Source organism: Fundulus heteroclitus, chromosome 16 (genome assembly GCF_011125445.2).
Source record: "Fundulus heteroclitus isolate FHET01 chromosome 16, MU-UCD_Fhet_4.1, whole genome shotgun sequence".
Lineage (NCBI taxonomy): Eukaryota > Metazoa > Chordata > Actinopteri > Cyprinodontiformes > Fundulidae > Fundulus > Fundulus heteroclitus.
This window is the reverse complement of record NC_046376.1, coordinates 27,077,790-27,105,444: the sequence shown is the minus strand read 5'-3', so window position 1 is coordinate 27,105,444 and position 27,655 is coordinate 27,077,790. Positions and strand designations below refer to the sequence as shown.

General features: G+C 38.2%; 3 protein-coding genes and 1 long non-coding RNA gene across 4 annotated transcripts; 1 reads left to right on the top strand and 3 right to left on the bottom strand.

The window, feature by feature from the left end:
• Positions 1–1,140: 1,140 nt before the first annotated feature.
• Positions 1,141–3,657, bottom strand: LOC105933504 (thiosulfate sulfurtransferase). The gene is made up of 2 exons (XM_021321789.2): positions 2,979–3,657; positions 1,141–2,007 (listed from the first exon to the last, which is right to left on the bottom strand). The coding sequence occupies exons 1-2, from the start codon at positions 3,565–3,567 to the stop codon at positions 1,709–1,711; spliced, it is 888 nt and encodes a 295-aa protein (XP_021177464.2). The 5' UTR covers positions 3,568–3,657; the 3' UTR covers positions 1,141–1,708.
• A 2,727-nt stretch (positions 3,658–6,384) lies between these two features.
• LOC110369173 lies at positions 6,385–7,389 on the top strand. Its single transcript, XR_004932973.1, has 2 exons — positions 6,385–6,609; positions 6,792–7,389. It is a non-coding gene; the product is annotated as an uncharacterized LOC110369173 (long non-coding RNA).
• Positions 7,390–14,259: 6,870 nt separating this feature from the next.
• LOC118566385 (3-mercaptopyruvate sulfurtransferase-like) lies at positions 14,260–16,984 on the bottom strand. Its single transcript, XM_036148323.1, has 2 exons — positions 16,373–16,984; positions 14,260–15,340 (listed from the first exon to the last, which is right to left on the bottom strand). The coding sequence occupies exons 1-2, from the start codon at positions 16,959–16,961 to the stop codon at positions 15,042–15,044; spliced, it is 888 nt and encodes a 295-aa protein (XP_036004216.1). The 5' UTR covers positions 16,962–16,984; the 3' UTR covers positions 14,260–15,041.
• A 1,736-nt stretch (positions 16,985–18,720) lies between these two features.
• On the bottom strand, positions 18,721–27,442 carry LOC105933505 (3-mercaptopyruvate sulfurtransferase). Its single transcript, XM_021321788.2, has 2 exons — positions 26,761–27,442; positions 18,721–19,499 (listed from the first exon to the last, which is right to left on the bottom strand). The coding sequence occupies exons 1-2, from the start codon at positions 27,347–27,349 to the stop codon at positions 19,201–19,203; spliced, it is 888 nt and encodes a 295-aa protein (XP_021177463.2). The 5' UTR covers positions 27,350–27,442; the 3' UTR covers positions 18,721–19,200.
• Between the last annotated feature and the right edge of the window lie 213 nt (positions 27,443–27,655).

Here is a 27,655-nt window from a genome sequence, read left to right as displayed (position 1 = left end):
TTACAGCAGACTAGATAAGACTACAGGAAAGCAAGTTATATTAGGCATTTTTACAATGAAGATGACACCAACAACCTTTCAGAGGCTAACAGTCTGTCAGAGAAATCCAAGAATGTATAAATATATTTATTTATTTATTCCTTGAAGTACAATGACATCTGGAGAGAAAATTACTGTAGCTTCTCAGAAGAACATAAGCTGTGAAGCTGGGTTTGAATGAAGAATTGTAGAGGATGCGGTGGGATTTGTGCTGCTGATTATTCAGCCCCGCCTGGATGGGAGTCAATGTGATAAAAAAAAACAAAAAAAAAACAGACTTCAGAAGATTTATTTTGGATTTATTATTTTTAATAAAAAAATACATAATTGAGAGATTTAATAGCTTTGATGCTTTGGGATACAAAACAATGTTCTGCAGCAGAGCCCCTGAGAACAATCTTATTTGCATGTAGTAGTCATGCTTATTTGCTGTTTATCTTTCCCCCACCGTGATTCCCATTTATTCTCATGTGCTCACATTTTTTCAACAGAATACAGCATTATCTGACACCCTAAACAATGGTTACAAAGAACCATTTCACACTGAGGCATTACTTCAACAGCAGTGTAACTGTTGCTAGAAAACATACTTTATGGTAAGTTAAATTAGACACATTAAAGGCACTTATAGGATGGACTCTTGATGCAGCAGCATTGGTTGGCAAATAAAATATTTTAACATTGACACAAAAGATGTTAGGAAAGCCTGTGTTATTTTCACCCATAAAGGTAGAAACATATTCAAGAAATTAGAACACACGTTACATTGATGCTCGTTTGTCAGATTAAAAGCACCATTTGACAACAACAACCTCAAGCAGGTAGTAGGCGTAATTGTCATTCAGCCCATGTTTCTGTATTAAAATGTCTATTTCTCTGATGTAACATTTTAATCTTAAAAGTATAACAGTAAGCAGAAAATCACCACCAATAACAGAAATAAAGACTTGTAAACATCAGTCTGTGTGTAATCAATCTGTGTTCTGGTACAAATTAACTTCTCTGTAATGTTCAAGTTTGTTGAACATGACCATATTTTTGAGTTAACATGTTGAAACCAGATATTTACATACACAAAGACATTTTTTCTTTCACTTTCTGTTTTTTTTAGTTAGGAACAACGAAGGAAAACCTTTTATTCTCTCTTTCTTCAAAAAAAAAAGAAAAAAAAAAAAAAAGCCTAAGATTGCTGTGACTTTATACTTTTTGGAAAAGCCCGATGACAATATCATGGCTTTGTAAAATTCTGACGAGCTTCATGAAGATGCAACCACGGATGTCATTTTTAAGGCACTTCTCAAACACATTGCTTCCTCGCGTGACCTTACATGTTGCTTCTACCAGAGGTGATATATAAAAATAAAAAAATAAATAATAATAAAAAAATAAAATAATAATAATAATAATGAGATAAAATGTTCTGAATCTTTTCATAAAGTGCATGTTAACATCTGGTTTCAATTACATATTTATATATTATTTTCACATTAAGAATATTTACATGTAGTGTGAAAACTGAGGAACTTGTTAATGCATTCACTGTTAACATTCATAAACATTTAAATTCCATCACCTACATAATTATACAAAATTACATTAAAATAAAATGCACAGCTTGAATTAAAGGATATTCTATTTGCAAAGAACAAATGGAAGTTGGTCATATAAATCATCCCTTCTTTCCCTCCCTCTCTGAAATGATGTACTCTGGAGGGGCCCTTTTGAAAAACTCCCCCCACGATCCATCATAAAGCCCGATCCCAGAGTACCCAAGCCGGTGAGCTGCCAGAATAACATGACAAGCTGTGACTCCAAACCCGCAGGAAGCCCAGAGAGGCTTCTCCAGGTCCACTCCGGCCTCCTTGAAGAGTTTGGCCAGGGTCTCGGTGCCGAGATGCTTTCCAGACGAATCCAGGAAAGACGTGAAGGGCATGTTGATTGCTCCGGGGAAATGTCCAGAGACAGAATCTGAGATGGGAAGACAAAGAGGTGTGAAAAAGTGCAAACATTATTTGTTAGTTAATGAATAATGTTCTGTTGTTTTCATAAACTGGTAAAATGCACCTTAAATATACATTTTTGCTTTTGTCTTCATATGTTATGTATCTATCATAAAAGCCTATGCGCGAAGAAAACAGTTAATGTGTAATCACTGGGCCAATTTAAAAGGACAAAGGGATGGCCACCCAACTCTGGAGGTGCTTAAGCCTTGTTGGGAAAAGGGTAAAGAGTTTTGGAGGAACAATAGGTTTCACAATTAATGAATTTAATCTTGATCAGATTAACATAAATCAGTGTATATGAAAGCTTTTCAGTAGTGTTTATGAAAGCTTTTTAGTAGTGTATTTGAAAGCTCTCACATGAACTAGTGAAAACATTTACCTCTTATATAACCTACTGAAACGTTCTCATACAAAGTAGTGAGAACTGTTCATATAAACTGGTGAAAAGCTTTACCTTTCATATACACTACTGAAAAGCTTTCATATACACTATATATATGTATATGAAAGCTTTTCAGTAGTGTATTTGAAAGGTAAAGCTTTTCACCAGTTTATATGAACAGTTCTCACTACTTTGTATGAGAACGTTTCAGTAGGTTATATAAGAGGTAAATGTTTTCACTAGTTTATGTGAGAGCTTTTCACTAGTGTTTGTGCAAGGTTTTCAGTAGGTTATATAAGAGGTAAATGTATTTACTAGTGTATCTGAGAGCTTTTCACTAGTGTTTATGCACGGTTTTCACTATATTATATGGAAGAGTTTAATTTAACATGTGTATATATAAGTTAATTTTGATTTATGTCCCTGAGGGCACCCCATAGAATGGCCCCTGGGCCGCACTTTGGACTTCCCTGACCTACACAGTTACATTTTGAGCCATGCACTATTTCTTTCTCACTTACCTCAAGACCGGTAAAATAAACTGCACTCCTCACCTTTTGCGGGTTCTGGCTCAGTTCCCCAGAACCCGCCAGCAGACCTGGAGTCCACCACCTGGACCTGCTTGGTCTTGATGTTCTCCAGAACATCCTCGAAGCTCTTCACCCAGGACTGATTCAGGCTCGCCTGGAAGTCTCTCCGCTCCGGCTCGCTGTAGTCGGAGGTCACCGGGTGACCCTCAGCCAGCCAGTTCTTCAAGCCTCCGTCCAGCACCGACACCGAGCCGAGCCCGAACACCCGGAACATCCACCACACTCTGGGCGCGCTGAACGAGCCCAGGTCGCTGGTGTCGTAGACCACGACGTGGGTGTCGTTCCCGATGCCGAGCTCTCCCACGTACCGGGAGAAGTCGCTGGACGTCGGCAGCATGTAGACATACGGGGAGCTCTTATCGCTGCATGCGTCGATGTCGAAAAACGACGCTCCCGGGATGTGTTTCTGACTGAACTCCTCTTTGGCGACCCGCTTGGTTTTCGGCGGATACCAGGTCCCGTCCAGAATACGCAGCTTTGGACCGACGAGTTTATTCTTGATGGCGTTGGCCAGCCACGGAGCGGAGACCACAGCGCGGATCTGCGCAGCCATGGCAGACAGCTGATTAATGTCAACAACCTGCGCCTGGCTTACGTTATCTTTTACCTTGGTCTTGTTTACCTTTTCCTTCTTCGTGGGTTTATTAGCGGTTGGCAAACAACGAAATTAGTGCATTTAGCGCCCCCCACTGGTTTGGAGTGTGGACCAGAATGTCACTCAGATTAAATTCTATTATATCACTGTGTTAATTTAAGATATGGAAATATTATTGGATAACTTTTGCATTTCAAGTTATTTATTAATAATTCAGCTAAATCTAGACTTACTTCCATTAAAATGTTGGATCAGCTGTTGATTCTTTCTTCCTCGTGATTTTGACAGTATAACATTACATGTTCTGTTGTTTCATCATCTCCACAATAATTGCACTTACCACTGCGATGTTTCCCTAAAATAAAATGTGCTGTTTCGACTAGTGTGCAAAAATCTGAGACGAGGAACAACCCCTCACCTCACCGGCAGAAGCAGGCTGCTGCTCCACCGCGTCTGACAGGACCGGTTCCCCCTGGTTTGGGCACATTTTTTTTTTTTTTTTTTTTTTTTTATAAATGTCCTTCCTGGCCAGTGGCCACAACCAAGGGCTTTCATGGTTGACGACATGGTGAACAAGATATAACCAAAGTCGTTTACCTTAACGCGCAGGCTGAGTTCCTCGTCACCTTTGTGTCTGACGCTTGCTACGGACTTGTTGGTGCCCAATCACCTCACCCACTGCCAAACACATGTCCTCCACGTCCTCCCACATGAAGAAGATTTTTTTTTATTTTATTTCATATTTTATAATTTATTTATTATTTTATTGTTTAATTAAATTAAATATTTTAATTAAATATTAATTTTAGTTCATTTAATTACATACACACCCCGATATGGTAGGTGGCGGTATGCACCTATGCACGAACCATGCTCGCAGTCTGCCATTAAAGAAGAAGAAGAAGAAGAAGAAGAAGAAGAAGAAGAAGAAGAAGAAGAAGAAGAAGAAGAAGAAGAAGAGAGGCGGAAGTAGAGAAAGTTGAGCTCTAACTACAAAGGGCCATTTGAAGAGAAGGTAGCAACAGTAAATTGAAACAGGTAAATATAGTAAGGTACCTAGGCGTATGGTTTGATGTAAAACTTTCATTTAAGATACATATACATAATATTATTGATAAATGTAAAAGATGTATTAATATTTTAAGATGTTTGCCAGGGAATGATTGAGGAGCAACAAGCACATCTTTGAAAAGAATATATGAAGTTTTAATATGATCTGTGTTGGACTATGGCTGTATTGTTTATAAGTCAGCTGCAAATTCTTTGTTATTAGATTTAGATAGAATCCAAGCTAAAGCGCTTAGGATATGTCGTGGTGCTTTTAGAACCTCTCCAATTCCTGCTCTTCTGGTGATTACTGGAGAAATGCCACTGGACTTAAGGCGGATGAAACTGTCAATAAATTGCTTGTTGAATTTACAAGGACACGAGGAAGGGGGAAGATCGCTGCAAAAACGTGCTAATTATCCTGCCTTATGATCCAGGCTTTATGAACCAAGGCAGAAGCAGTCCTACAAATAGAAATAGGCTCTTTTATTTCATTAGATTCCATTTTATGAGATGAAAAACACATTTTGCATAGTATTGGCTATATTTGCCTAAATTGTGCCAAAATCACAGGTCTGCCTGGCACAATAGACCCTTTTCACATGACGTCACTCAACTTCTGTTTTGAAGCGGAGCAGGGTATCGCTACATCCGGCTACATGCTTTTATATAGAAAATTCGGGAGGTCAAGACGTTTTTCACTGAAAATCAGGGCGATTTCATAAGGTAAGACTGAGAGCACAATATTAAACGTGTCGTGTTGACTATCTTTATTTTCCTTAGTATTGGTAGCGATCATTGCTGTTATATAGATGCTTTGATCGGGAGAGTAACATGACGATCAAAGCTAACATGCAGCAGCTTGTTAGCTTACTTTACCGAACTTTTACCTATCAGAAATCAGCGCAATTTCATTAGGTAAGACTGAGAGCACAATATTAAACGTGTCGTGTTGACTATCTTTATTTTCCTTAGTCTTGGTAGCGATCATTGCTGTTATATAGATCCTTTGATCGGGATGGTAACATGAAGATCAAAGCTAACATGCAGCAGCTTGTTAGCTTACTTTACCTATCATTAATCTGATGTAGATTTTATAAAATTATTACTCTAGCTCGTTTGTTATTATAGAAATAAATCCTGTTTTTCACTGAGTGAAAAGAAACATTTATCTGCTACATTGTTCACCTTACTTGATTATGGTGACGTGTTGTATATAATTGCAGTCACTAAATTCAAAATATCTTATTCCATTTCAATCTTTTTGTTCATTCCTAAAAAAAATAACGACTGGGTTTACTGGAAAGTACTGCTGTTTCTGAATTGTGAATTTTCTGTGTATTGTTATGAATTTTCTTCATAGTATTATTTGCACTTATATTAATGCACTTTTTTCTTAGTTTTAGTACAAAATACTGTGTATTTTAAGTAGAGGCCTGAAATTGTTTTGTTTATTATACTGTATTAGTAATGTAATGTATTAGCAAAAGTAAGACTGCTGCTGACCTCTTTGTCAGATCAACCTTTGAAAAAGAGATCTTAATCTCAATAGGAGTTTATCTGGTTAAATAAAAGGTTTAAAAAAAGTATTATAATGAATCTAATTTTTCTCCCCTTGTCCTCCTTGTGTCCATCTCTCAGCAGCATCATATCCACCAAGCATGGCACAATCACAGAGACACTGCTACTGCAGTGTCCCACAATGCTCGAACAACAAAAAACACTTTCCATATCTCAGTTTTCATGACTTCCCGGCTGATGCTGAGATTCGAGCATGTTGGGTGACGGCAATAAGAAGAGACGAGGGGCCAAATTTTAAAATCCTTCGCGGCAGCACTTACGTCTGCAGTCAACACTTCTCTTCAGAGGAGATCTACGTTTCTGCAAGTGGTCGAAAGAGGTTAAAGAAGGGAGCAGTACCATCTAAATTCCCGTGGAATGATTGGGGCAAAGGTAAGAATACAGTATTTAAATTGGTAATAAATGAATAGATAACTTTTACTCAGAACTCAAGAACTTACCTTAAGGGGTTCATGCTAACTCTTTCTTTTAAAATAGTGGTTGCTGTTTTAAGTGTGGCAATCACATTGCTTGTTTGAAATGACATCAAAACAATAACAACATTTTTATTGTAGGAAGAGGTGAGCAATCTGCAAGGCGAGCAAGAAAACGCCGTGCAGCTGACAATGAGATGCCTGTTCCAAGGAGCAGCACAGAGGACTGGTCCCACCTGGAGGCAGTGCAAAATGATCATGACTACAGCTGCCATCCTAGAAATCCCAGCTTCTACAGCTACTCCAGCCAGGGGATGAAGTAATGGCTGACAAGGGTTTCCTGACTGAGAAAATGCTGTCAGAGGTGGGGGTAAAACTCATCATCCCACCATTAAAGAAATCTACCCAGCTCAGCAAACCAGACACTCAGAAGACCCAGGCCATCGGCCGTTTGAGTACCACATTTGGGATGGAATTGTTCCGCTGTCCATGGTAGGATCAGTGAATCAGCTGTGGGCCATCTGCTGCCTGATGTCAAATTTCCAGGTACCTCTTGATATCAAGGGGGACAAGCTCGTCTGAGGCCCACTAGCTTGGATGTTATCTTACTGCAAAAGGCTTTACAGCTATGACACTGTGAGATTGTAATTGGTTGAATGTAAATGCTAAATGGTTGTTTTGAAAATGACATTGTGTCTTGCTTTGAAGTTGAAAACTAAAATAAAGTAGAAAGAAAAAAGAATGCATTATTCATTAAATGGTTACTTTAATTCACAGATACAGTGGGGAGAACAAGTATTTGATACACTGTTGATTTTCCAGGTTTTCCCACTTGCAAAGCTTGAAGAAGACTGTAATTTTTATCATAGGTACTCTTCAACTGTGAGTGATCAGTGATGGAATCTAAAACAAAAATCCAGAAAAATACAATGTATGATTTTTAAATAATTAATTTACATTTTATTGTGTGAAATAAGTATCACTCGCAGTTGAAGAGTGATACTTTTATTATACATCAACTATATGCCTGGTGTGACTCATTGGCTAAAAGCTGCGAAACAGAATAGCTGATATAGCAATAGTTTAAAATAATAAAGCTAGCGTAGCAACTTAAAGTGGAAATAAAACTAATAAATGAGAAAAAGTCCTGTTGGTAGCGTAGTTATCATAATCCTAGCATCTATGCTAACAACAGAGTTAAGAAGACGAAGCTCTTACCTTCATAATCGAAAAGGTATTGTTCCACAAAGAACTTGTAACCTTTGTCGAGTTTGGAGGCTGGTGTGGCCGAAAGCTTTTATGCCAGTCTGTGCACGTTTCCCAAACGAAATTTGGGTAGATTGGTGAGGGACTGTGTGAAATCCATATGTAAAAACACTGCTCCCGGAGAAAGCGGAAATAAAAATACCCTGCTTTACCGCAGAACGGAAGTTGCAACTCAATGAAAAGAAGGAAATTGATGCTGTCAGTTGCTGCTACTCACATAAAGAATCTGGATGATGAACAGTCTCCTCTGCTCTCACAGCTTTATCCAGACCAAATAAAATGCAGAAATCTTACCAAAGAAAAAGATGGAGAAGGAGAATTCTTCAGGATACAACATCGTGCAGATGGTTCCATTTCCTTAAAAACTGAGGACAACGAGGTCAAAGAAGAAAACAATCTAAAGCGCCCCATAATTGAGCTGAAACACTTGTCAGACTAGACAGAAAACTAAGCAGACAAACAATTTCTCATAGGAGAACAGAGCTCTTGAGTCAGATGGTAATATTAACAAACCTTTTGGCTCCTCTGAGTTTGCTGAAAAAAATGTTCATCCATTTCATCAGAAATAAGTGATGCGTTCACAAATTAAGTGTTCGGGTTCACTAGGTAATAACAAATGTTTTACTGGGAAGAAAAGTATGGAATCACAAAGAAAGGTCCAGCCAGGAGTGGAGCTTACCTGCGAAGACTGGTAAAACTTTTTTTATTTAGAAAATACAATTTAAACAGATACATTCGAACCAACAAAGGACAAAAACCTTTCCGTTGTTCTCTCTGTGGACAAAGATTTAGCCAAAAAGCAGCTTTGACCACTCACATGAAAACCTACACAGGACAGAAGTCTGTCTGTTGTGATCTATGTGGACAATGTTTTACTTATAAAGTAACTTTAGGTGGAAACATGAGAATCCACACAAGAAAGAAACCTTACAGTTGTGATGTATGTGGACAAACATTTAGCTATAAATCAACTTTAAACAAACACATGGGAACATTTCTGTTGTGATCTTTGTGGACAAAACTTTGGCCGAAAAGCACACTTAAACACACACATAGTATTCCACACAGGTCAGAAACTCTTGTTTCTGACCTGTGGACAAAGATTTAACCAAAAAGTTTATTTAAACACGCACATGATAATTCACACAGGAGATAAACCTTTCTTTTGTGATATATGTAGACACAGATTTGGGCTAAAATCAATTTTACCAAAACACACAGGACAGAAACCTTATGGTTGTGTTCTGTGTGGCCAAAGGTTTAGCCATAAAACAAATTTATACACACAGGCGAATTCACACAGATCAGAAAGCCTTCTGTTGGTCTTACTGTTGACAAAGATTTAACCTAAAAGCTTATTTAAACACACACGATAATTCACACCGGACAAAAGCCTTTCTTTTGTGATATATGTGAAGACAGAGTTGGGCTAAAATCAGCTTTAGCAAAACACATGCGTATCCACACAGGACAGAAGCATTACAGTTGTGAAGTATGTGGACAAAGATTTAGCCATAAATCAACTTTAAACAAACACATGGGAATCCACTCAGGATAGAAACCTGTTCTGTTGTGATCTTTGTGAACAAAGATTTAGCTATAAATCAGCTTTGACCAAACACATGGAAATCCACACAGGACAGAAACCTCTCAGTTGTGATCTGTCTGGACAATGATTCAGCCAAAACGCCCCTTTAAACTCTCACATGAGAATCCACACAGGAGGGAAAATGGTTCAGCTATGAATACTAACTCAACTTGTACAGCTGCAGTTGGCTGTGAAAAGTGTGTTGCCATTAAAGGAGCATGTTCAGCCTTGCTAGACCTCCTGTAGTCCGCTATTACCTCCTTGATCTTGCTGGGGTTCAGGATCAGGTTTTTCATGCAGCATCACTGTGTGAGACTGCAGACCTCCTCTCTTCTAATGGTTGTCATTATTAATGGAAATAAGACCCACCACAGTGGTGTCATCTGCAAATTTCACCACTGTGTTTGTGGAGTAGATAGCAGAACAGTCATGGGTGAAGAGGGTGAGGAGAGCGGGACTGAGGACACAACCCTGCGGCGTGCCAGTGTTGAGGATCAGTGGGGCGGATGTACGCGTCCCTATCCTCACCACCTGGGGCCTGTTGGTGAGGAAGTCTCTGATCCAGGGGCAGAGCGGTGGAGATAATCCCAGGTTGTGGAGCTTCAGAGCCAGCATATCAAGGAGCACAGTGTTGAAGGCTGAGCTGAAGTCCACAAATGGCATTCGAACATAGGTGTTGGGTTGCTGGTGGTGACACCGAGCTTGATACACTGAGCTGCTCCAAGCAGGCGGTCTCCAGGACGCGCAGCATCACAGTCCCTCTCTGTTCTCACTGACAGGTGAGAGCCTGCTGGGAAAGAAACGGCTCTAGGTGATCAGCTAGCTAATCACACATTTTACAATCCGTTCTGCCGCTTCGTCCCACTGGCAGCAGGAAGTGTGGGAATTGTAGGAATTTGCCACAAGAAATGTAGGCAACAGTACACTTGACTATGAAGGGTAAAACATCAGCAGAGAGTCATCAAGGAGTCTGCGCAGCTCACAGTATTTGCAAAGTAAGGCCGAGTATGTGGGAGCCTTTAGGCAGCCTGCGACAGGAGTACGCACTAGCAACAATAAACCTAGTAAGTTAGTTCAATATAGGTTACATTTATTTTGGCCTTATATTAGAAATAGGGCAGTGTAGACCAACTACTCTGTGGTCCCAACAGAGGCGGATAGCTCTCCCTCTCAGTAGAGAGCTGTGTTTGTGGAGGGGTGGGGTGATATTACACACTTGGGAAGAATATTTAGTGCGTCTGATCCGAAAACTATTGTAATACCAATTCAAACACAGTTAATAATTATTCTGTATATGCTTAATATTTATTCAAACATAATTAATAACCAGTAAATGACTGATCTAACTTTAAACACAATAATCACAAAAGGCCAATTCTAACAATGCCCCTTCAGACATCATTTTATTATGTCAACAGAGGTGGCACTATTAGATTTTGTATGTACCCCACGTCTGAGTTCAGTCAACCTACGCACGGCCCCAAGCTGTGAGTGATAATCACCCTGATACTGTTAAACATCCAGGTGGGGAACAAGGAAATCTCCCCATTTTTTGTTAGATATATTCTAACTATAGTAAGCATAAATGTATGCTGTCATAGCATAATGCAACCTATATGTGAGCCTTCTTCATTGCAGCTACAAGAGACGATGAGCAAGCGTTCTCCATTGTGCAACCATGTGGAAATAGTAAACAGAGCTATATGGATATATCGTCTAAATTATTGTGATTATAATAAAAAATGTAAACCTATCATCCACACCAGAAACGGTGTCTAAAATTATATCAAAAATATTCTAACTTTGCATGGCTGATAACAAAAATATTTGAACTATAATCAGTCATATCAGGAGCATTTATCATGGTACCAGGAGCTGGACCCCTTTCCCAGGAAAGTACAAAATATTAAGTACTACTCATTTTATTTAAGCTGGCTTGACAACTTTAAGTTGTTTCTGCAGATTGATCAGATGTGTGTATGGGAATGAAAGTTGCATGCAGAATTTATCAAGTGGAGAGGATCTCAGGTGAATTGAAACTATAGGTAAAGTTAGATTCCAGCTTCTTTTGTGGACGGTGTAGACCAAAAAAATAATTAGCCAATCTCTGAGATCAGTGTGCACAATGGTATAGGTATTCATTGTGGTGTAAGAAGTCTTTTATAATGTATTGCCTATTACAGCTATATGCTTTATATATGTATGATTTCCAATTTCAACATTATTTAGCTTTAAATTGTAATACATTAAAATTCTCATTTTATTATTCTATATGAAATTTGTGATAATATTCCTAAGTCGACAAAAAAAAGCCTGTGGAAGAGGTATAGATTGAAATAAATGGTAAATGCATTTACATGTTCAATATTCAGAAATTCTGATTGTTATGAATAAAAAAAATTTAACAATAAAATATTAATTCTTGAGCTATGTCAGTAGCCACAGCTGCCCTGGACATCACAGGCTGGACGTCATTGTCTTGCCTTACAACGGGTTCACCTGCTCGCTTCAGAGTAGAAGCAAAAAAATATATACAAAATTTATTTATAGAAAAAATACTGCTTGCGAATGTTCATGTAAGAAACTGCTTCAGAGTCTTCAGAAAACAAGAGTATCAGAAATATCTACATTCAAGACAAAGAGCAATGATTGGTCAATGTATGCCAAACATGTCTGTCCAATCAGATGTCAAATCAACTTATCATCCAAAGAACTGAACACCCATGTTGTTGTACACCTGCATGGGATTTAGGTGACCCCTAGTGATAGGACATTTAATTCCTTTTACTGACTCAACTAGTTTTTTAGGCAGTCTGTAAAGAGACTTAGACAATAAAATGAACAAAGTAGTCTGACTGTTGGAGATATAAGTTCTCTAAATCATATTGATCTGAAAATACAAAGGGCTGTAATGGCTTATTAAAAGACAGTTATATAGCTTTAGGTAGATCGTTTACTACTTTTACCCAGGAGAAAACCCCACCTTGTTTTACAGTGAGGATGCTACAGTAAGGGCGATATCCATTGTCAGTTTTCTGCCACAAACAGCATTTTCCATGCAGGCCAAAAAAATCTTCTAAAGCCAATTGGCAGAGCAGGAACTGTTTATGGGTATCAGAGTAAATGGGACTGAAAACAAATTCACAGGTCACTTCTAATACAATACATATATTTATTAGTATAGAAAATTGAAACCCATTCATTATTTTTCAACTATTTCACACAGATACATTTAGGTGGTCTATTACATGAAATCCAAATAACATACATTGATGTGTGTGATTGTAAGATGTTCACAATAGAAGACATTGCAATGGAGCCAATTGAAATAAGCTCAGCAGCAGCAGCAGCGATTAAGTTGTGATCATCCTTCTTAGTCAAGGTTAGATTCAATCAGGGATTCTGTTGAGTCCTTAAAATACAGCAAATTAAAGCTCTATAACGTTCGGGAAAAGCTGGATGGTGCTTTTTAAAATAGACTTGTCAAGACTACTGAGGACTTTTGCAATGATGCCGTTGTTAGCAGTTAAGACATTGCCAGAGGAGTCTAACAAGTATGAGATAAACTAAATATATTGACTGTTTACTCACTGAAGCTCAAAGGAACATTTGTGGGAAGGACTCTGCAGCTCCCCATGGGAGCATCATGTGGTAGGAAACCACGTTTGAAACAATAAATACTAAACATAACTGATCTTGGGAAAAAGGAAGAGCCTAATTTTATTAGTAATGTTTGGACAGTAAAAATCTCATGATGATGTTGTGAGATTTTTGCAGATGGCATAAAGCCATGTCTGCGTTATCATCAGCTTCTCTTTGTTCACTTTTCTCTGTTTTAAAGGTGCATAGCCATGTAATTTGACTTTTTTAATTTATACATCAGTAGCTCACTCTGGTTGCATAGAAAGTTTTTTTTATGAAAGATTATCACGTCCTGCTGCTCAACTTGTTAGTAACTAAAGCCTTTCATATTTATTTATAATAACGGATGTACGTCACTGCGCATGTGCAGCAGGGGTTAAAACAAGGAAGCGGCTAATTAGGCTATTAGCATCTCCCAGCGAAACAATGAAGATAGGTCCAAGATCCAGTGAAAAAAAAAACAACAACACAAAAAATATACAAGATTCAAAGAGGGAAAAGACAGGAATGTCGCTGGGAATACAGTATGAATGTTGGTGTTCACTGAATTGTAAGCTAAATCTGCCGAGGCTCAGATGTGACCGCAGAGTTGATTGACGTGAGTAAATGTTCTGATATGAGGCTCTTAGAGTTACTGTAGATCAGTTTATTTAGTTAATAGTGGTTGGTCTTCGATCACACCGAGCTGCCGCTTTACTGCGAGGCATTTTGGAGGGTCAGGCTTATCCTGCATTATTTACGATTGATTTATTAATTAAGCAAACCGGCATTATGATAGTTCTGCCATACACCCGGTAGGTGGCGCGACGTCTGTTTATATTTGCTCATTGCGTCCGATGCTGCATTCTATATACCCTCAAAAAGGACCATTAACGCACTATCAGGATGGACGCTTGGCATATATAACCTTATTTTATCATGATCAAATGTTTTTTGCTTTATAAAAGCATATAACGTAGTTGTGTACCTTTAATCGGTCCAGTTTACTAGATAACTACAGAGAGCTGAAGTTGCAGTTAAATGTTTTTTCACGGTGCAGCCATGTTCGACCACAAAAGGGAGTTGGTTGCCTTCTTGAGAAATAGATTTTAAATAAAACACTGCAAGACAATGAAAAGTGATAATGGTTTTAATGCTGTGATCTACAATTCACGTTAAGAGCATAAAAAGAGTTCTGCAACAGAAAACTTCACATGAATTCGATTCCTAACATTAATTAAAACATTCATTCCATTTTAGAGGTATAATAGTTCTGCAGCTGAGCCCTTGACAATCATCTGATTTGCATGTCGCAATAAAGCTTATTTGCTTTGTTTCACAGGCATCATGTGATCCCTAATTATTCTTTGGTAGCTTATTTTTAACCCAGCAGAAAACGGCATCATCTGGCACCATTAATATTGTTTCCAAATAATCATTTCTCACCCCAACCTTACATTTATAGCAGTATCAAAAAATAATTGAGACTGTAGTACAAAGAAGTGTATAGAGATTTAAGGCAGATCAGTTCTTTTTTCACATTATTTAGCAATGGCACATGAAATGTTATGACAGCCTAGGATACTTATTTTGAGCTAATCTGTATATTTTTCTTTTAATATTCATATACATGTATCTTTTGTAATAATACACGTTTATATGTAACATGAAGCAATTATTCTACACAGTAGATCAGAACTGCCGTTTCCGTTGAGACGCTTCCACTACGGCTCTTCCAATCTGCGTCTTTCTAGTTAAGCATCCTATTTCATTATTCGTTGTTTCAGGTATTAAAAGATTTCACAGTGTTCACAATCATCTTAGCATAACCCCCACGATATGAGGATAAGATTTTAAGCGGTTTTTAAAACAAAATCATTGCTCTTTTTTGACCTAATTTTAATTGCGCCTGGCTATCACTCCTTCTTTCCCTCCGCCTCTGAAATGATGTACTCTGGAGGGGCCCTTTTGAAAAATTCCCCCCACGATCCATCATAAAGCCCGATCCCAGAGTACCCAAGCCGGTGAGCTGCCAGAATAACATGACAAGCTGTGACTCCAGAACCGCAGGAGGCCCAGAGAGGCTTCTCCAGGTCCACTCCGGCCTCCTTGAAGAGTTTGGCCAGGGTCTCGGTGCCGAGATGCTTTCCAGACGAATCCAGGAAAGACGTGAAGGGCATGTTTATGGTTGCAGGAAAATGCCCAGGGAGAACATCTGAGAAAGGAGAAAAGGTTTTCAGTTAGAGGTTGTTGTTTTTTTTTACATGTAAATACGAGCTAACATAAGCTTCTTGAATGAATTATTTTTCAAAACGTTTTGTTATTGTTTGATCCAAGAAACAGCCTCAGCTTCACAGCCTTACAGAAGTAGCTAAGCATTAAGTATCTTAAGAAAAGCTTTTGTGACAATGCAGATTCAACCACCAAAATGTTCGTTGAATACTTTGAAATTAATTTTTTTCAACTGCATACTAAGGGCAGATTTAGCTTTGAAATGGTTTTTATTCACCAAAAAGTGGATTTCTGATAGAAAATTAAACAGCCATCTCACAAAAAGTAATACAAAAAGGTAAAAGGTGTATCAGTTTTTATGCTGTCATTTACATTTCATTAAAAAAAAGCCATGTAAAAAATGTTATACTCTTCAAAAAAATCTTTATTTGGCATTACTGCAATCAAACCTATCTTATAATTGGTGACCAGATTTTTGTACATTTCCACTGGTGTTTTCGTGATTTGGAGAGGAGCTCAACCTGGAGGTGTTGGAGAGCTTCATTGTTATCAACCTAATCTAAGCAACATGTAAACATGCTTTTCCATTGCTTGTGGGAAGTGTGGGGCTTAATGCAGGACTTTTTAGATATGAAATTATTTTAAAAAAATGTAAACAAACTAATTCAAATATTAACAATTTTACCCTGTATTTATTTATCTCACGCTTCCAGAGTTTACATGGTCCCATCGAACTCAGTGGGCGGGATTAGGGCGGCTCCTATAAAGATCCTGACGTCTGATTGGCTGCTTCTCACAACCAGTCAAGACACCTTCTTTTCTGCTGTCAATATTCACTGGAAAGTTATATATGCCTGTTTTTTTATTATTTTGTCCCTCTTAACCCTCCATACTCATCCTAATGTTATATAAAAAATATTGCAGACTTCCTGTAACCCTTAACAACACAGCACACTGATCATGAACATTTTATACCCCGTTCACTAGCTACTAAAAATTTTGAAGTGTTGTTAACCTTCTCTGGGTTCTGGCTCAGTTCCCCGGAACCTGCCAGCAGACCTGGAGTCCACCACCTGGACCTGCTTGGTCTTGATGTTCTCCAGAACATCCTCGAAGCTCTTCACCCAGGACTGATTCAGGCTCGCCTGGAAGTCTCTCCGCTCCGGCTTGCTGTAGTCGGAGGTCACCGGGTGACCCTCAGCCAGCCAGTTCTTCAAGCCTCCGTCCAGCACCGACACCGAGCCGAGCCCGAACGCCCGGAACATCCACCACAGACGGGGCGCGCTATACGAGCCGAAGTCGCTGGTGTCGTAGACCACGACGTGGGTGTCGTTCCCGATGCCGAGCTTTCCCACGTACCGGGAGAAGTCGCTGGACGTCGGCAGCATGTGGTCATACGGGGAGCTCTTATCGCAGCATTCGTCGATGTCGAAAAACGACGCTCCCGGGATGTGTTTCTGACTGAACTCCTCTCTGGCGACCCGCTTGGTCTTCGCCAGGTACCAGGACCCGTCCAGAATACGCAGTTTTGGACCGACGAGTTTGTTTTCGACGGCTTCTGCCAGCCACTGAGCGGAGACCACAGCGGGAGTTGGGGACGCCATGATGGAGAGGTCAAAACAGGAGCGCGTTTCATGTCTGGCGATAACAGGCAAGTCCCGCCTTGTACTCTGCAAGCTCTACAAGAATTTACTTGGTTTAGCTCAAAATTATTACTGACGACACGGAAATTGTGTGTTTTTAGTTATATATTCATGCATATGTAACAACACTGTTGCGTGTTTATTACAAATGTTACTGGTAAAACAAACAAACAAACAAAAACAAAAAAACAAACATTGAATGCAACATGGACTTATTTCTTTAAGGATAGTATATGCCATGCATAATACAAAATGTCAAACCTGAAAATATTTTATTGAAGCTAGAAAGATCACATCTATCATCATGTATGATCATTCTTCAGAAAGTTACGTAGAAGTAAAGCAGCAAAAATGAATACAGCCTCGTGTATCTGTTTAGGCTGTTGCTCTACACTCAGTCAGGTAAATCTAAGTGTTGATGATTTCATAAGAAATAGAGTCCTCATAAATAAAATTGTTTCCAAAGAGTATTTTCATTACATCTCAATACTGCCACTGGGTCATCATCTAATAAAACAGATACACACCTATTTCCTCAGTTTCTTATTATTATAAACCAGTTTTGGCAAAAAATAAAATAAAAATAATAATAATAATAATTTTTTTTTATAGTTAATCAAGTATACTTTGAGCTTTAAGACCTTGCTGTCTGTGCATCCGATAGATGTTAATCCCTGCCAGGAGAACTTGGGATCAGCACACATGGTACTGTTTGAAAGAAGGCCCCACACAGACTGTACTTCTTACAACCACTAAAGAGGCACGTTGTTCCACATTAGCTGCTGGTCATCTTATTGCCATTATTAAGTCTGTCCCGTGCACATTTATTAATATGTGGCTTGGCTCATCCCCCAAACAGGACAAGACCAACATTTCAACAAGCAGAGTCTGCAGAGAGAATCATCAAGGCTGACCTTCCCTCCATCCAGGACTTGTACAGATCTAGGGTTAGGAAATGGATTGCTAACATCTCTGCAGACCTCGCACATCCTGCACCGAACTGTTTAGATGTTTACCTTCAGATTGCCGCTACAGAGCACTATTTGGGGGGGAAAAACGAGCCGCCTCAGAGACAGTTTCATAACATTGGGTCTATAATTAGGCGTGTTAAGCTCTCTGCCGATTTATTTATTTATTGAATAATTTCCTTTTGTAAAGGGATTCAGGCTAATTCAACATTCCTGTATCAGAAATACATTGTAATCCTTTTACTGTGATTTACGTGACTTTCCTGTTTACTTTCTATTTGGCCTCTCTGCACCACATCAGTTAATAAAAGGCTCACTTTTGTCATCTTTTTTTTCTAATTCAATACAAAATATTTAACATTTGTAAACTGTATTTTACCATATGCCCAAATTGCTCAATTTTCAAGCCGTATTTATTGACACGGTCTGGTTGGGGAAAATTAGCCTACAACACGATTCAACAAATCCAGCCATAAGTAATTAGACAAAAAGGGACCATGAAAAAAAATGGCTATACTGATACATATGCACACCGTTTCTTTTATCCTTAATCTTATTTCCTTTAAAGTTTGTGTATTTAATGCTTAGTGCCCATATGTTGTGAGTGCATAAAACCAAAGTCAAATTCCCTCTTTGTGCACCCGATCTTGGCCAATAAAGCTGAATCTTATTGCTTTTCAAAATATGTTTACCCTTTGCGTTGTTTCATTCTTCAACTCCAATTTTCAAAACATAGGAACATCACACATTAGAGCTGTCTTCCTTTTATTTTTTTAGAAACGCTTCTTTGGATACAACCCAGTTGACCAAGATTTTCAGCTTTTAGAAATAACCGGCACATCAGGAAAAGTGACAAGACTCCTTCACTAAGGCAAGAACTTTATTCTTTTTATATTTAATGAGGATTTAGGTTTCAAATTAGTTAAATACTCTACACTTTACAAATAAATCAATAGAAATAGCAGGCACAGAGGCATTCATTTCTATTGTGTTTTACATTTTCTATATAATTTCTTTATTTTCATGTGTATACAGTTTACAATGTTTCAATCTTCTGCGTAAAAACACGACATTTGTAAACCACTTCAGAAAGTAAATAACGCATCAATATATGTAAGCATTCCTCAAATGATGTGATACTATCGCTGTGCCTTGAAACTACATTAAAATAAAAACAGAAGAGATAGTACACACAAAAACCTAACCCTGCTTCCACTTTATCTTAAAATTGCTTATGCCTTCTCTCCCGTCCCCTCAGAAACGATGAGCTCTGAAGGCGCCCTTTTGAACCACTCAACCCAGGCCCCATCATAGAGACAGAGATCAGAGAGCCCCAGCCTGTCGGCAGCCAGAGCGACGTGGCACGCCGTGACTCCGGAACCGCAGGACGCCCAGATGGGCTTTTCCAGGTCCACTCCAGCATTCTTGAAGAGCTCGGTCAGGGCTTCGGTGCCGTGATGCTTTCCGGAAGAATCCAGGAAAGACGTGTAGGGCATGTTGATTGCTCCGGGGAAATGCCCAGACTTTATATCTGGGAGGAGATAGAGGAATGGGGGGGAAAGGTGTCAGTGATCCTGTAATGTTTTCAAAAAGTAAATTTAGGATTATCAAGTAATTTACAAAAAACAAACAGCAAAAGCCTTAAATTATTAAATGCAAATAGCATCATTCTCTTAGCTGCACTTTAAGTCGATGTCATTTTGGGTAAAAACTCCAGAGATTTCCCATTGCAGTACTTTCTGAGATTCTTGTACAGGATCCTGATTGGTATTCTCCTTGTTTGCTAAAGGAATCGGGTCGGTAAATTTTAGTGTACTGACACTGAGGGTCAACCGGCTTTAGCAGCAACTGGGAGTGACCGCCGGGAGAAGGCCTCGTCGCCTGGTTAACGACCTGGAAAAATCTATTCACACATTAATCAGCGCTCAGCATCTGAGCTATGATAACAATGATCCCCCTGAATGCAATGAACACATCGGTCCAGTTTTCAACTTTTAGCCAGAATTTATGCTTTCATTTCAACATACCCAAACAACGCTTTTTCCACCAATGGAAAAAAAAAAGAAAGAAAAACAGCCGGTTACTAAAATTCGACAACTTTTAGCTTGATCGGTTTTGAGTAAACTGAATTTCTTTATTTGTGCCCGGTGGGGGAATTTGTTATTTTTCCTACAAGTGAAGGCAACATACGCAGGGGCTACCAGATCACAGTAACAACATTACTCCTAAGTGTGGAGGTCAGATGGAAAATAAAACCTCAAAGTTAGTCATTTCTAGTCTCAGTGATGTTTAAAAATTAAGTCAGAAGTGCAGATGAAAATGCTTTTTGAAATTAAACATACTGATAGATTGGAAGAGAGAGTGAGAGTTTCAGTAGATAACAGGAAGGCTGTTACATAAAACTTGCTTCATTTTATCCTCTTGAGCTTTCAACCTCTGTCATGGAACATGCTGGATCAGGAAATGTTAGCAGCCCCGGTAATGTAACGGCTAGATGGCCCCTGTAGCTAACTGCTAAATTTAAGAGGGTTAAATTTAAACTCCGTATCTATTTAGTCATTAAATAGGATTAGTATACTTCCCTACTCCCTACACCTCTTGACTCGACACTCTTAAAACACTGTCATTGCTTTTAATAACTATCTCATTAAATTTAATTATTTCTGACTGACGATACTAACCAGTAAATATTGTGCAACTTTTATCAAATTATTTAAAAAACTGCTCCAGAGACATGATAAAGATTAATTTAAGTTTCCAGTAAAGACCAAAAAAAAAACCTATTTAAATATCAAAGTTGCAATGCAAAAATGTAAAGAAATAAAGTTTCTTTTCTATAAAATAATTTGACACGACGCATTCTTTTTAAAATCGTTCTCTCTTTTTTTATGAGATAGGACTGTGCCAATTTCTGTTCATTTTTTTCTTTGTCTTTTCATTGACTAAACCAGTTTGACAAGAACTGGTCAAACATGTTGAAGTCATGATGACTTGCAGTCCTTTCACCAGTAGTTTATGGTGCACTTCCACATTTTAGCCAGTGGGTGGCAGTGTTTGATGTGACAAGTCCCATCATGTTTACGCTGTTAAAAGCATAGAGTACATGTACAAGTAGCCTTGTGTAACTTATTTGGCCTAAAATGTTACATGAACATTTGCGCCCTGTTGCATCTAGCTAAAACTGACAGTATTTGAGAAAAACCACATTAGACCGGCAGCCATATATATATACATATTTGCAGATGTGTTTTGAACACCCTGGAAAACTGAAGTGTGACAAAGGAGGAAAAATAGAAGATTTCTGTAAATGGTGAATATTTTCTCACAGCACCGCATCCTGTAAACGGCTGGTATTTTCTGTTCATATCAATTTCTTTTGTATGCATTGTAATACATCAGATTTTTTACAAATAGATTCACGCATTGAGAGCTCTTTCAGTGACAGACTGCTGCATCCTAGATGCTCAAAGCAGCACTTCCGCAGGTCCTTCATCCCAACTGCTGTTAGACTCTATAATCTCTGCAGCTCACAGCAAACTCAATAAGTGTTTACAGCATAATAATGGATCTGCAGGTTCTTCATCTGATCAGGAATAATTTACACTGGCTCTTTGATGCTAATGTCCATTTGCACACTTTTTAGCTTTTTAGCTACAATCATGCATATTGCAGTTTTCTTACACTGTTCTATAAATCAACTGCTGTCTTTCTTCTTTTTTAAATTGAACATTGCATTTTTACATGAAATACCATATTATCTATTAATAATTGAGCAAGATTTCTTCCCCCTTTCTGATAAGTTCTTTTTTTTGGCTTTACAACTTAATCATAAATTATATTATTTATTGATGTTACTTAATCTGGTGTGTAAGGCTACATACACACTGCGGGTCTTGATGCTCAATTCAGATTTTTATTTTATTTATTTTTACTTAAATCAGATTTTTTTTTGGCTCGCCGCTCATACTATTATTAAATGCGACCGACTTCATGCCTGAATGGTTCAAGACCACAAACTGACCCACAAGAGCAGATAACAGAAGGAGAAGTAATGGTGAATGTAATTGTTTATGAAATTGTTGAATGAAGATTCTTCTTCTTCAAAAAAAAAAAACATAACCATCTGGCGTCTCTCCTCATTATTATTAGAAAGCTGTTTAGCAATGGGAGCCGACATCATAGCAAAACAGTAAAGTAAGAAGAAAGCAGCACAGCTGTTAACGGTGGTCTTTTATGAAGCGCTAACTACTACTGTGTGTGGAATCTGTGGTCTGTCTACGTGTTTTTGCCACTGTCACGCCTGAATTTCCCTATTGTGGGACAATAAAGATATTTTTATTCTATTCTGTACAAACATTATCAACGTGAACTGTTGCTGATTAGATCAAGTTAGTCATTTCCAGTCTAAGCGATGTTTAAAAATGAAGTGAGAAGTACAGATGTAAAATGCTACTTAGACTTAAACATACTGATAGATTGGAAGAGAGAGTGAGAGTTTCAGTAGATAACAGGAAGGCTGATTGTGTAACACAACTTGCTCCGTTTTATCCTCTTGAGCTTTCGACCTCTGTCATGGAACATGCTGGATCAGGAAATGTTAGCAGCCCTGGTAATCTAGTGGCTAGATGGCCCCTATTAGGGTTAAATTTAAACTCTGTATTTATTTAGTCATTAAATAGAATTAGTATACTTCCCTACTCCCTACACCTCTTGACTCGACACTCTTAAAACACTGTCATTGCTTTTAATAACTATCTCATTAAATTTAATTATTTCTGACTGACGATACTAACCAGTAGATATTGTGCAACTTTTATCAAATTATTTGAAAACTGCTCCAGAGACAGACATGATAAAGATTAATTTAAGTTTCCAGTAAAGACCAAAAAAAAAAAAAATAATAAAATATATATATATATATATATATATATATATATATATATATATATATATATATAAAAGTTGCAATGCAAAAATTTAAAGAAATAAAGTTTCTTTTCTATAAAATAATTTGACATGACACATTCTTTTTAAAATCGTTCTCTCTTTTTTTATGAGATAGGACTGTGCCAATTTCTGTTCGTTTTTTTTCTTCGTCTTTTCATTGACTAAACCAGTTTGACAAGAACTGGTCAAACATGTTGAAGTCATGATGACTTGCAGTCCTTTCACCAGTAGTTTATGGTGCACTTCCACATTTTAGCCAGTGGGTGGCAGTGTTTGATGTGACAAGTCCCATCACGTTTACGCTGTTAAAAGCATAGAGTACATGTACAAGTAGCCTTGTGTAACTTATTTGGCCTAAAATATTACATAAACATTTGCGCCCCGTTGCATCTAGCTAAAACTGACAGTATTTGAGAAAAACCACATTAGACCGGCAGCCATATATATATACATATTTGCAGAAGTGTTTTGAAAGCCCTGGAAAACTGAAGTGTGACAAAGGAGGAAAAATATAAGATTTCTGTAAATGGTGAATATTTTCTCACAGCACTGCATCCTGTACACAGCTGGTATTTTCTGTTCATACCAATTTGTTTTGTATGCATTGTCATACGTGAGATTTTTTACAAATAGATTCACGCATTGAGAGCTCTTTCAGTGACAGACTGCTGCATCCCAGATGCTCAAAGCAGCACTTCCGCAGGTCCTTCATCCCAACTGCTGTTAGACTATAATCTCTGCAGCTCACAGCAAACTCAATGAGTGTTTACAGCATTATAATGGATCTGCAGGTTCTTCATCTGATCAGGAATAATTTACACTGGCTCTTTGATGCTAATGTCCATTTGCACACTTTTTAGCTACAATCATGCATATTGCACTTTCCTTACACTGTTCTATAAATCAACTGCTGTCTTTCTTCTTTTTTAAATTGAACATTGCATTTTTACATGAAATTCTGTATTATCTATTAATAATTGAGCAAGATTTCTTCCCCCTTTCTGATAAGTTCTTTTTTTGGTTTTACAACTTAATCATAAATTATCTTATTTATTGATGTTACTTAATCTGGTGTGTAAGGCTACATACACACTGCGGGTCTTGATACTCATTGCTGATTTTTTTTTTTTTTTTTTTACTGAAATCAGATTTTTTTTGGGTCGCCACTCATACTAATATTAAATGCGACCGACTTCATGCCTGAATGGTTCAAGACCGCAAAGTGACCCACAAGAGCAGATAACAGAAGGAGAAGTAATGGTGAATGTAATTGTTTTTGAAATTGTTGAATGAAGGTTCTTCAAAAAAAAAAAAAAAAAAAAAAAAAAGTAACCAGCTGGCGTCTCTCCTCATTATTATTAGAAAGCTGTTTAGCAATGGGAGCCGACATCATAGCAAAACAGTAAAGTAAGAAGAAAGCAGCACAGCTGTTAACGGTGGTCTTTTATGAAGCGCTAACTACTACTGTGTGTGGAATCTGTGGTCTGTCTACGTGTTTTTGCCACTGTCACGCCTGAATTTCCCTATTGTGGGACAATAAAGATATTTTTATTCTATTCTGTACAAATATTATCAACGTGAACTGTTGCTGATTAGATCAAGTCAGTCATTTCCAGTCTAAGCGATGTTTGAAAATGAAGTGAGAAGTACAGATGTAAAATGCTACTTAGACTTAAACATACTGATAGATTGGAAGAGAGAGTGAGAGTTTCAGTAGATAACAGGAAGGCTGATTGTGTTTCGCAAAACTTGCTCCGTTTTATCCTCTTGAGCTTTTGACCTCTGTCATGGAACATGCTGGATCAGGAAATGTTAGCAGCCCTGGTAATCTAGTGGCTAGATGGCCCCTCTAAGGGTTAAATTTAAACTCCGTATTTATTTAGTCACTAAATAGGATTAGTATACTTCCCTACTCCCATATATAAAGTACATTTTAATGTTGTTCTAAGATTTTATATTTTAGTTCTTAAAAAGAAATTAAATTTGTCTAAAAGTGATGTCATCAAGTCAAGCGTCACTAAAACTGGAGACCAGAAGGCCACAAAGACTTAAAATGCATCTCCAGTTGTTACTTCAATTACTTCTACCCACCTGCCCTGATTTAAGCTTTTATGGTTTTATTGTTTTATGGGGTGCTATTTGATTGCTCTTAAATGTTTAAATCAAATTGCTTTGCTTTACAACCCCTTGGTCCTGTAAATAAAGCTGATCTCTTGACTCGACTGTAGTAAAGCACTGTCAGTCTGTCTGTACAAAATATACTATGATTTTTTTATTTTTTTTTAAAAGAACCAGCAGCTCATTCTTTCATTTTATTTCATGATATTACCATCAGTATAAGAACAAACCATAAAGATATTTTAACTTAACTCTTTGAGAGTCCTACTCAAATAAAGTCTTTGGACCTGATCTACACTCTAAGAAATTTACAGCTTTCTCATCAAGTTGCTTCCCAGGCAAAAAGTGCATGTGGGCCCCATAAGGATTTTGCTCTAGCTGGATGAACACTAGGTGGCCCCTGGCTCATAACAGGCTCCCTTATGGGTCCGTCTGGAGTTTATAAAATACAACCCATATCAGGAAAAGCAGTAGGGCACGCTATGTAGGATATCAGTTCAAATTCCAAAAAACATCAAGGAGGGCAAAATTATTGCATAGAAGTTAAAATCTTACAATTAAATGTTACAACAAAAAACATTTGTCTTTTAATATCCACACTTTTTACATTCTCTTTAATTTCCTAGTAAACAGGCTAAATGCAGACTTTGTTGCATCAAAACCTGATTAGAATTTATTTATTAAAATTAGCTAAATATAGATGGTTTAAATTATCATATTTTGCACAGCAGGTTAAAATTTTGTATTTTTTTTTTGATTATGTCATTTATCTTTTTGCTCTCATGTGCTTTTGACTTGACAATTTCGACCCACAAGCCGAAAGGTTTGGACAGTGCTGCTTTAGATAATCCCTTCTGGGGCCCATGTTTCCCTTCATGTTCAGCTCATATGGGCCCCATATGTGAAGGTTTGCTGGATTACTAATAGTATTTTGATTATCTGAGGAATAGAAATAAAAACAAATAAACAAGTCTGTTAGTTAATGGTTTTAAGAACATATGTACTGAAAATCAACTGATTTGATTTGATTTGAAGGAGATTCCAATGAACCCGTCGTGCAATGTCAGATTTTCATCAAAACAGTTTAAAATAATTTACAGCCTGATTTCAGAATTTAAATCAAATGTTTAATTTGAAAACATTTTTTTTAAGATGAATGTTTAGTTCTCTGCTGCTGTTTTAAATGATAAAAACAGTCAACAGTAACAAACCTTTTGACTCGCCTTCACGTCAGTGGTTATTATGAATGTGGTCAGCGGTTAGTATTAATAACCACAGAAAAAAAAGAACATTCAGTCAGTCATAATTTGTAGAATGCTTCATAGCAATATCAACACATTTTTTGAAACTAAGCAATTTATCTGATTTTGGGGACAACGTTTCGCAGGTTTTAAAGAACGGGAACAGGGTTGCAGCAAAGTTTTAGTTATTAAAACATTGTCTTAAATTTTCAACCTGTTTATAGGTTTCGTATACATACAAAATATTAGTATAGGAGTTTTATTTTAATGCTTTTTGATGAAAGAAGTCGATTTGAGATCAATTATGAAGAAATCTAACATACTGCAAGCCAAAAAACAAAAACAAAAAACAGGGCATTATCTTTTCGTTTCAGACTTTATTACCTTTAAGGGCCCCATATGTGAATATATATGGTTGTTAAGCACATTTATGAACCCTTATCAATGTTAAAGATGTATTTTTACTTATTTATTGAACTTCCTCACCTTCTCTGGGTTCTGGGTCGGTTCCCCGGAACCTGCCAGCAGACCTGGCGTCCACCACCTGGACCTGCTTGGTCTTGATGTTCTCCAGCACATCCTCGAAGCTCTTCACCCAGGACTGATTCAGGCTCGCCTGGAAGTCTCTCCGCTCCGGCTCGCTGTAGTCGGAGGTCACCGGGTGACCCTCAGCCAGCCAGTTCTTCAAGCCTCCGTCCAGCACCGACACCGAGCCGAGCCCGAACACCCGGAACATCCACCACACTCTGGGCGCGCTGAACGAGCCCCGGTCGCTGGTGTCGTAGACCACGACGTGGGTGTCGTTCCCGATGCCGAGCTCTCCCACGTACCGGGAGAAGAAGCCGGACGTCGGCAGCATGTGGTCATACGGGGAGCTCGTATCGCTGCATGCGTCGATGTCGAAAAACGACGCTCCCGGGATGTGTTTCTGACTGAACTCCTCTCTGGTGTCGCGCTTGCTTTTCGGCAGGTACCAGGACCCGTCCAGAATACGCAGCTTTGGACCGACGAGCTTATTCTTGACGGCTTCTGCCAGCCACTGAGCGGAGACCACAGCGGGAGTTGGAGACGCCATGACGAGGATGGAGCTGCAGGAGAGACGGGAGCAAACAGCACTGAAGCCGGAAGAAAGTGTCGGCGGTTGTTGTCAGTCTCGCCCAGATCATTATCTTCTAGTCCCTGAGCTCATTTAACTCTTCCCTTGTTAGGAGGAACGGCGCAGCATGTTTGAGTCCCTATGAAATGTTTAATGGTGTTATTTTTAATAATCTATTTCATAGTTAGTTTTGTGCAACTTGTATCACTTTCTTTTTAAAAGCATTCTTTTTTTTTTTGTGAGATTACAAATTCTTCTTTTTTTTTTTTATTAACAACACCGGTT

Bases quoted from the DNA above. Each gene is read 5' to 3' on its own strand.
- LOC105933504 (XM_021321789.2), bottom strand. From the start codon at position 3,567: ATGGCTGCGCAGATCCGCGCTGTGGTCTCCGCTCCGTGGCTGGCCAAC. The intron at 2,008-2,978 runs GTGAGGAGTGCA...TTCCCATCTCAG, and splicing joins TGAGCCAGAACCCGCAAAAG to ATTCTGTCTCTGGACATTTC.
- LOC105933505 (XM_021321788.2), bottom strand. From the start codon at position 27,349: ATGGCGTCTCCAACTCCCGCTGTGGTCTCCGCTCAGTGGCTGGCAGAA. The intron at 19,500-26,760 runs GTGAGGAAGTTC...ATCTCCTCCCAG, and splicing joins CGACCCAGAACCCAGAGAAG to ATATAAAGTCTGGGCATTTC.
- LOC118566385 (XM_036148323.1), bottom strand. From the start codon at position 16,961: ATGGCGTCCCCAACTCCCGCTGTGGTCTCCGCTCAGTGGCTGGCAGAA. The intron at 15,341-16,372 runs GTTAACAACACT...CTCCTTTCTCAG, and splicing joins TGAGCCAGAACCCAGAGAAG to ATGTTCTCCCTGGGCATTTT.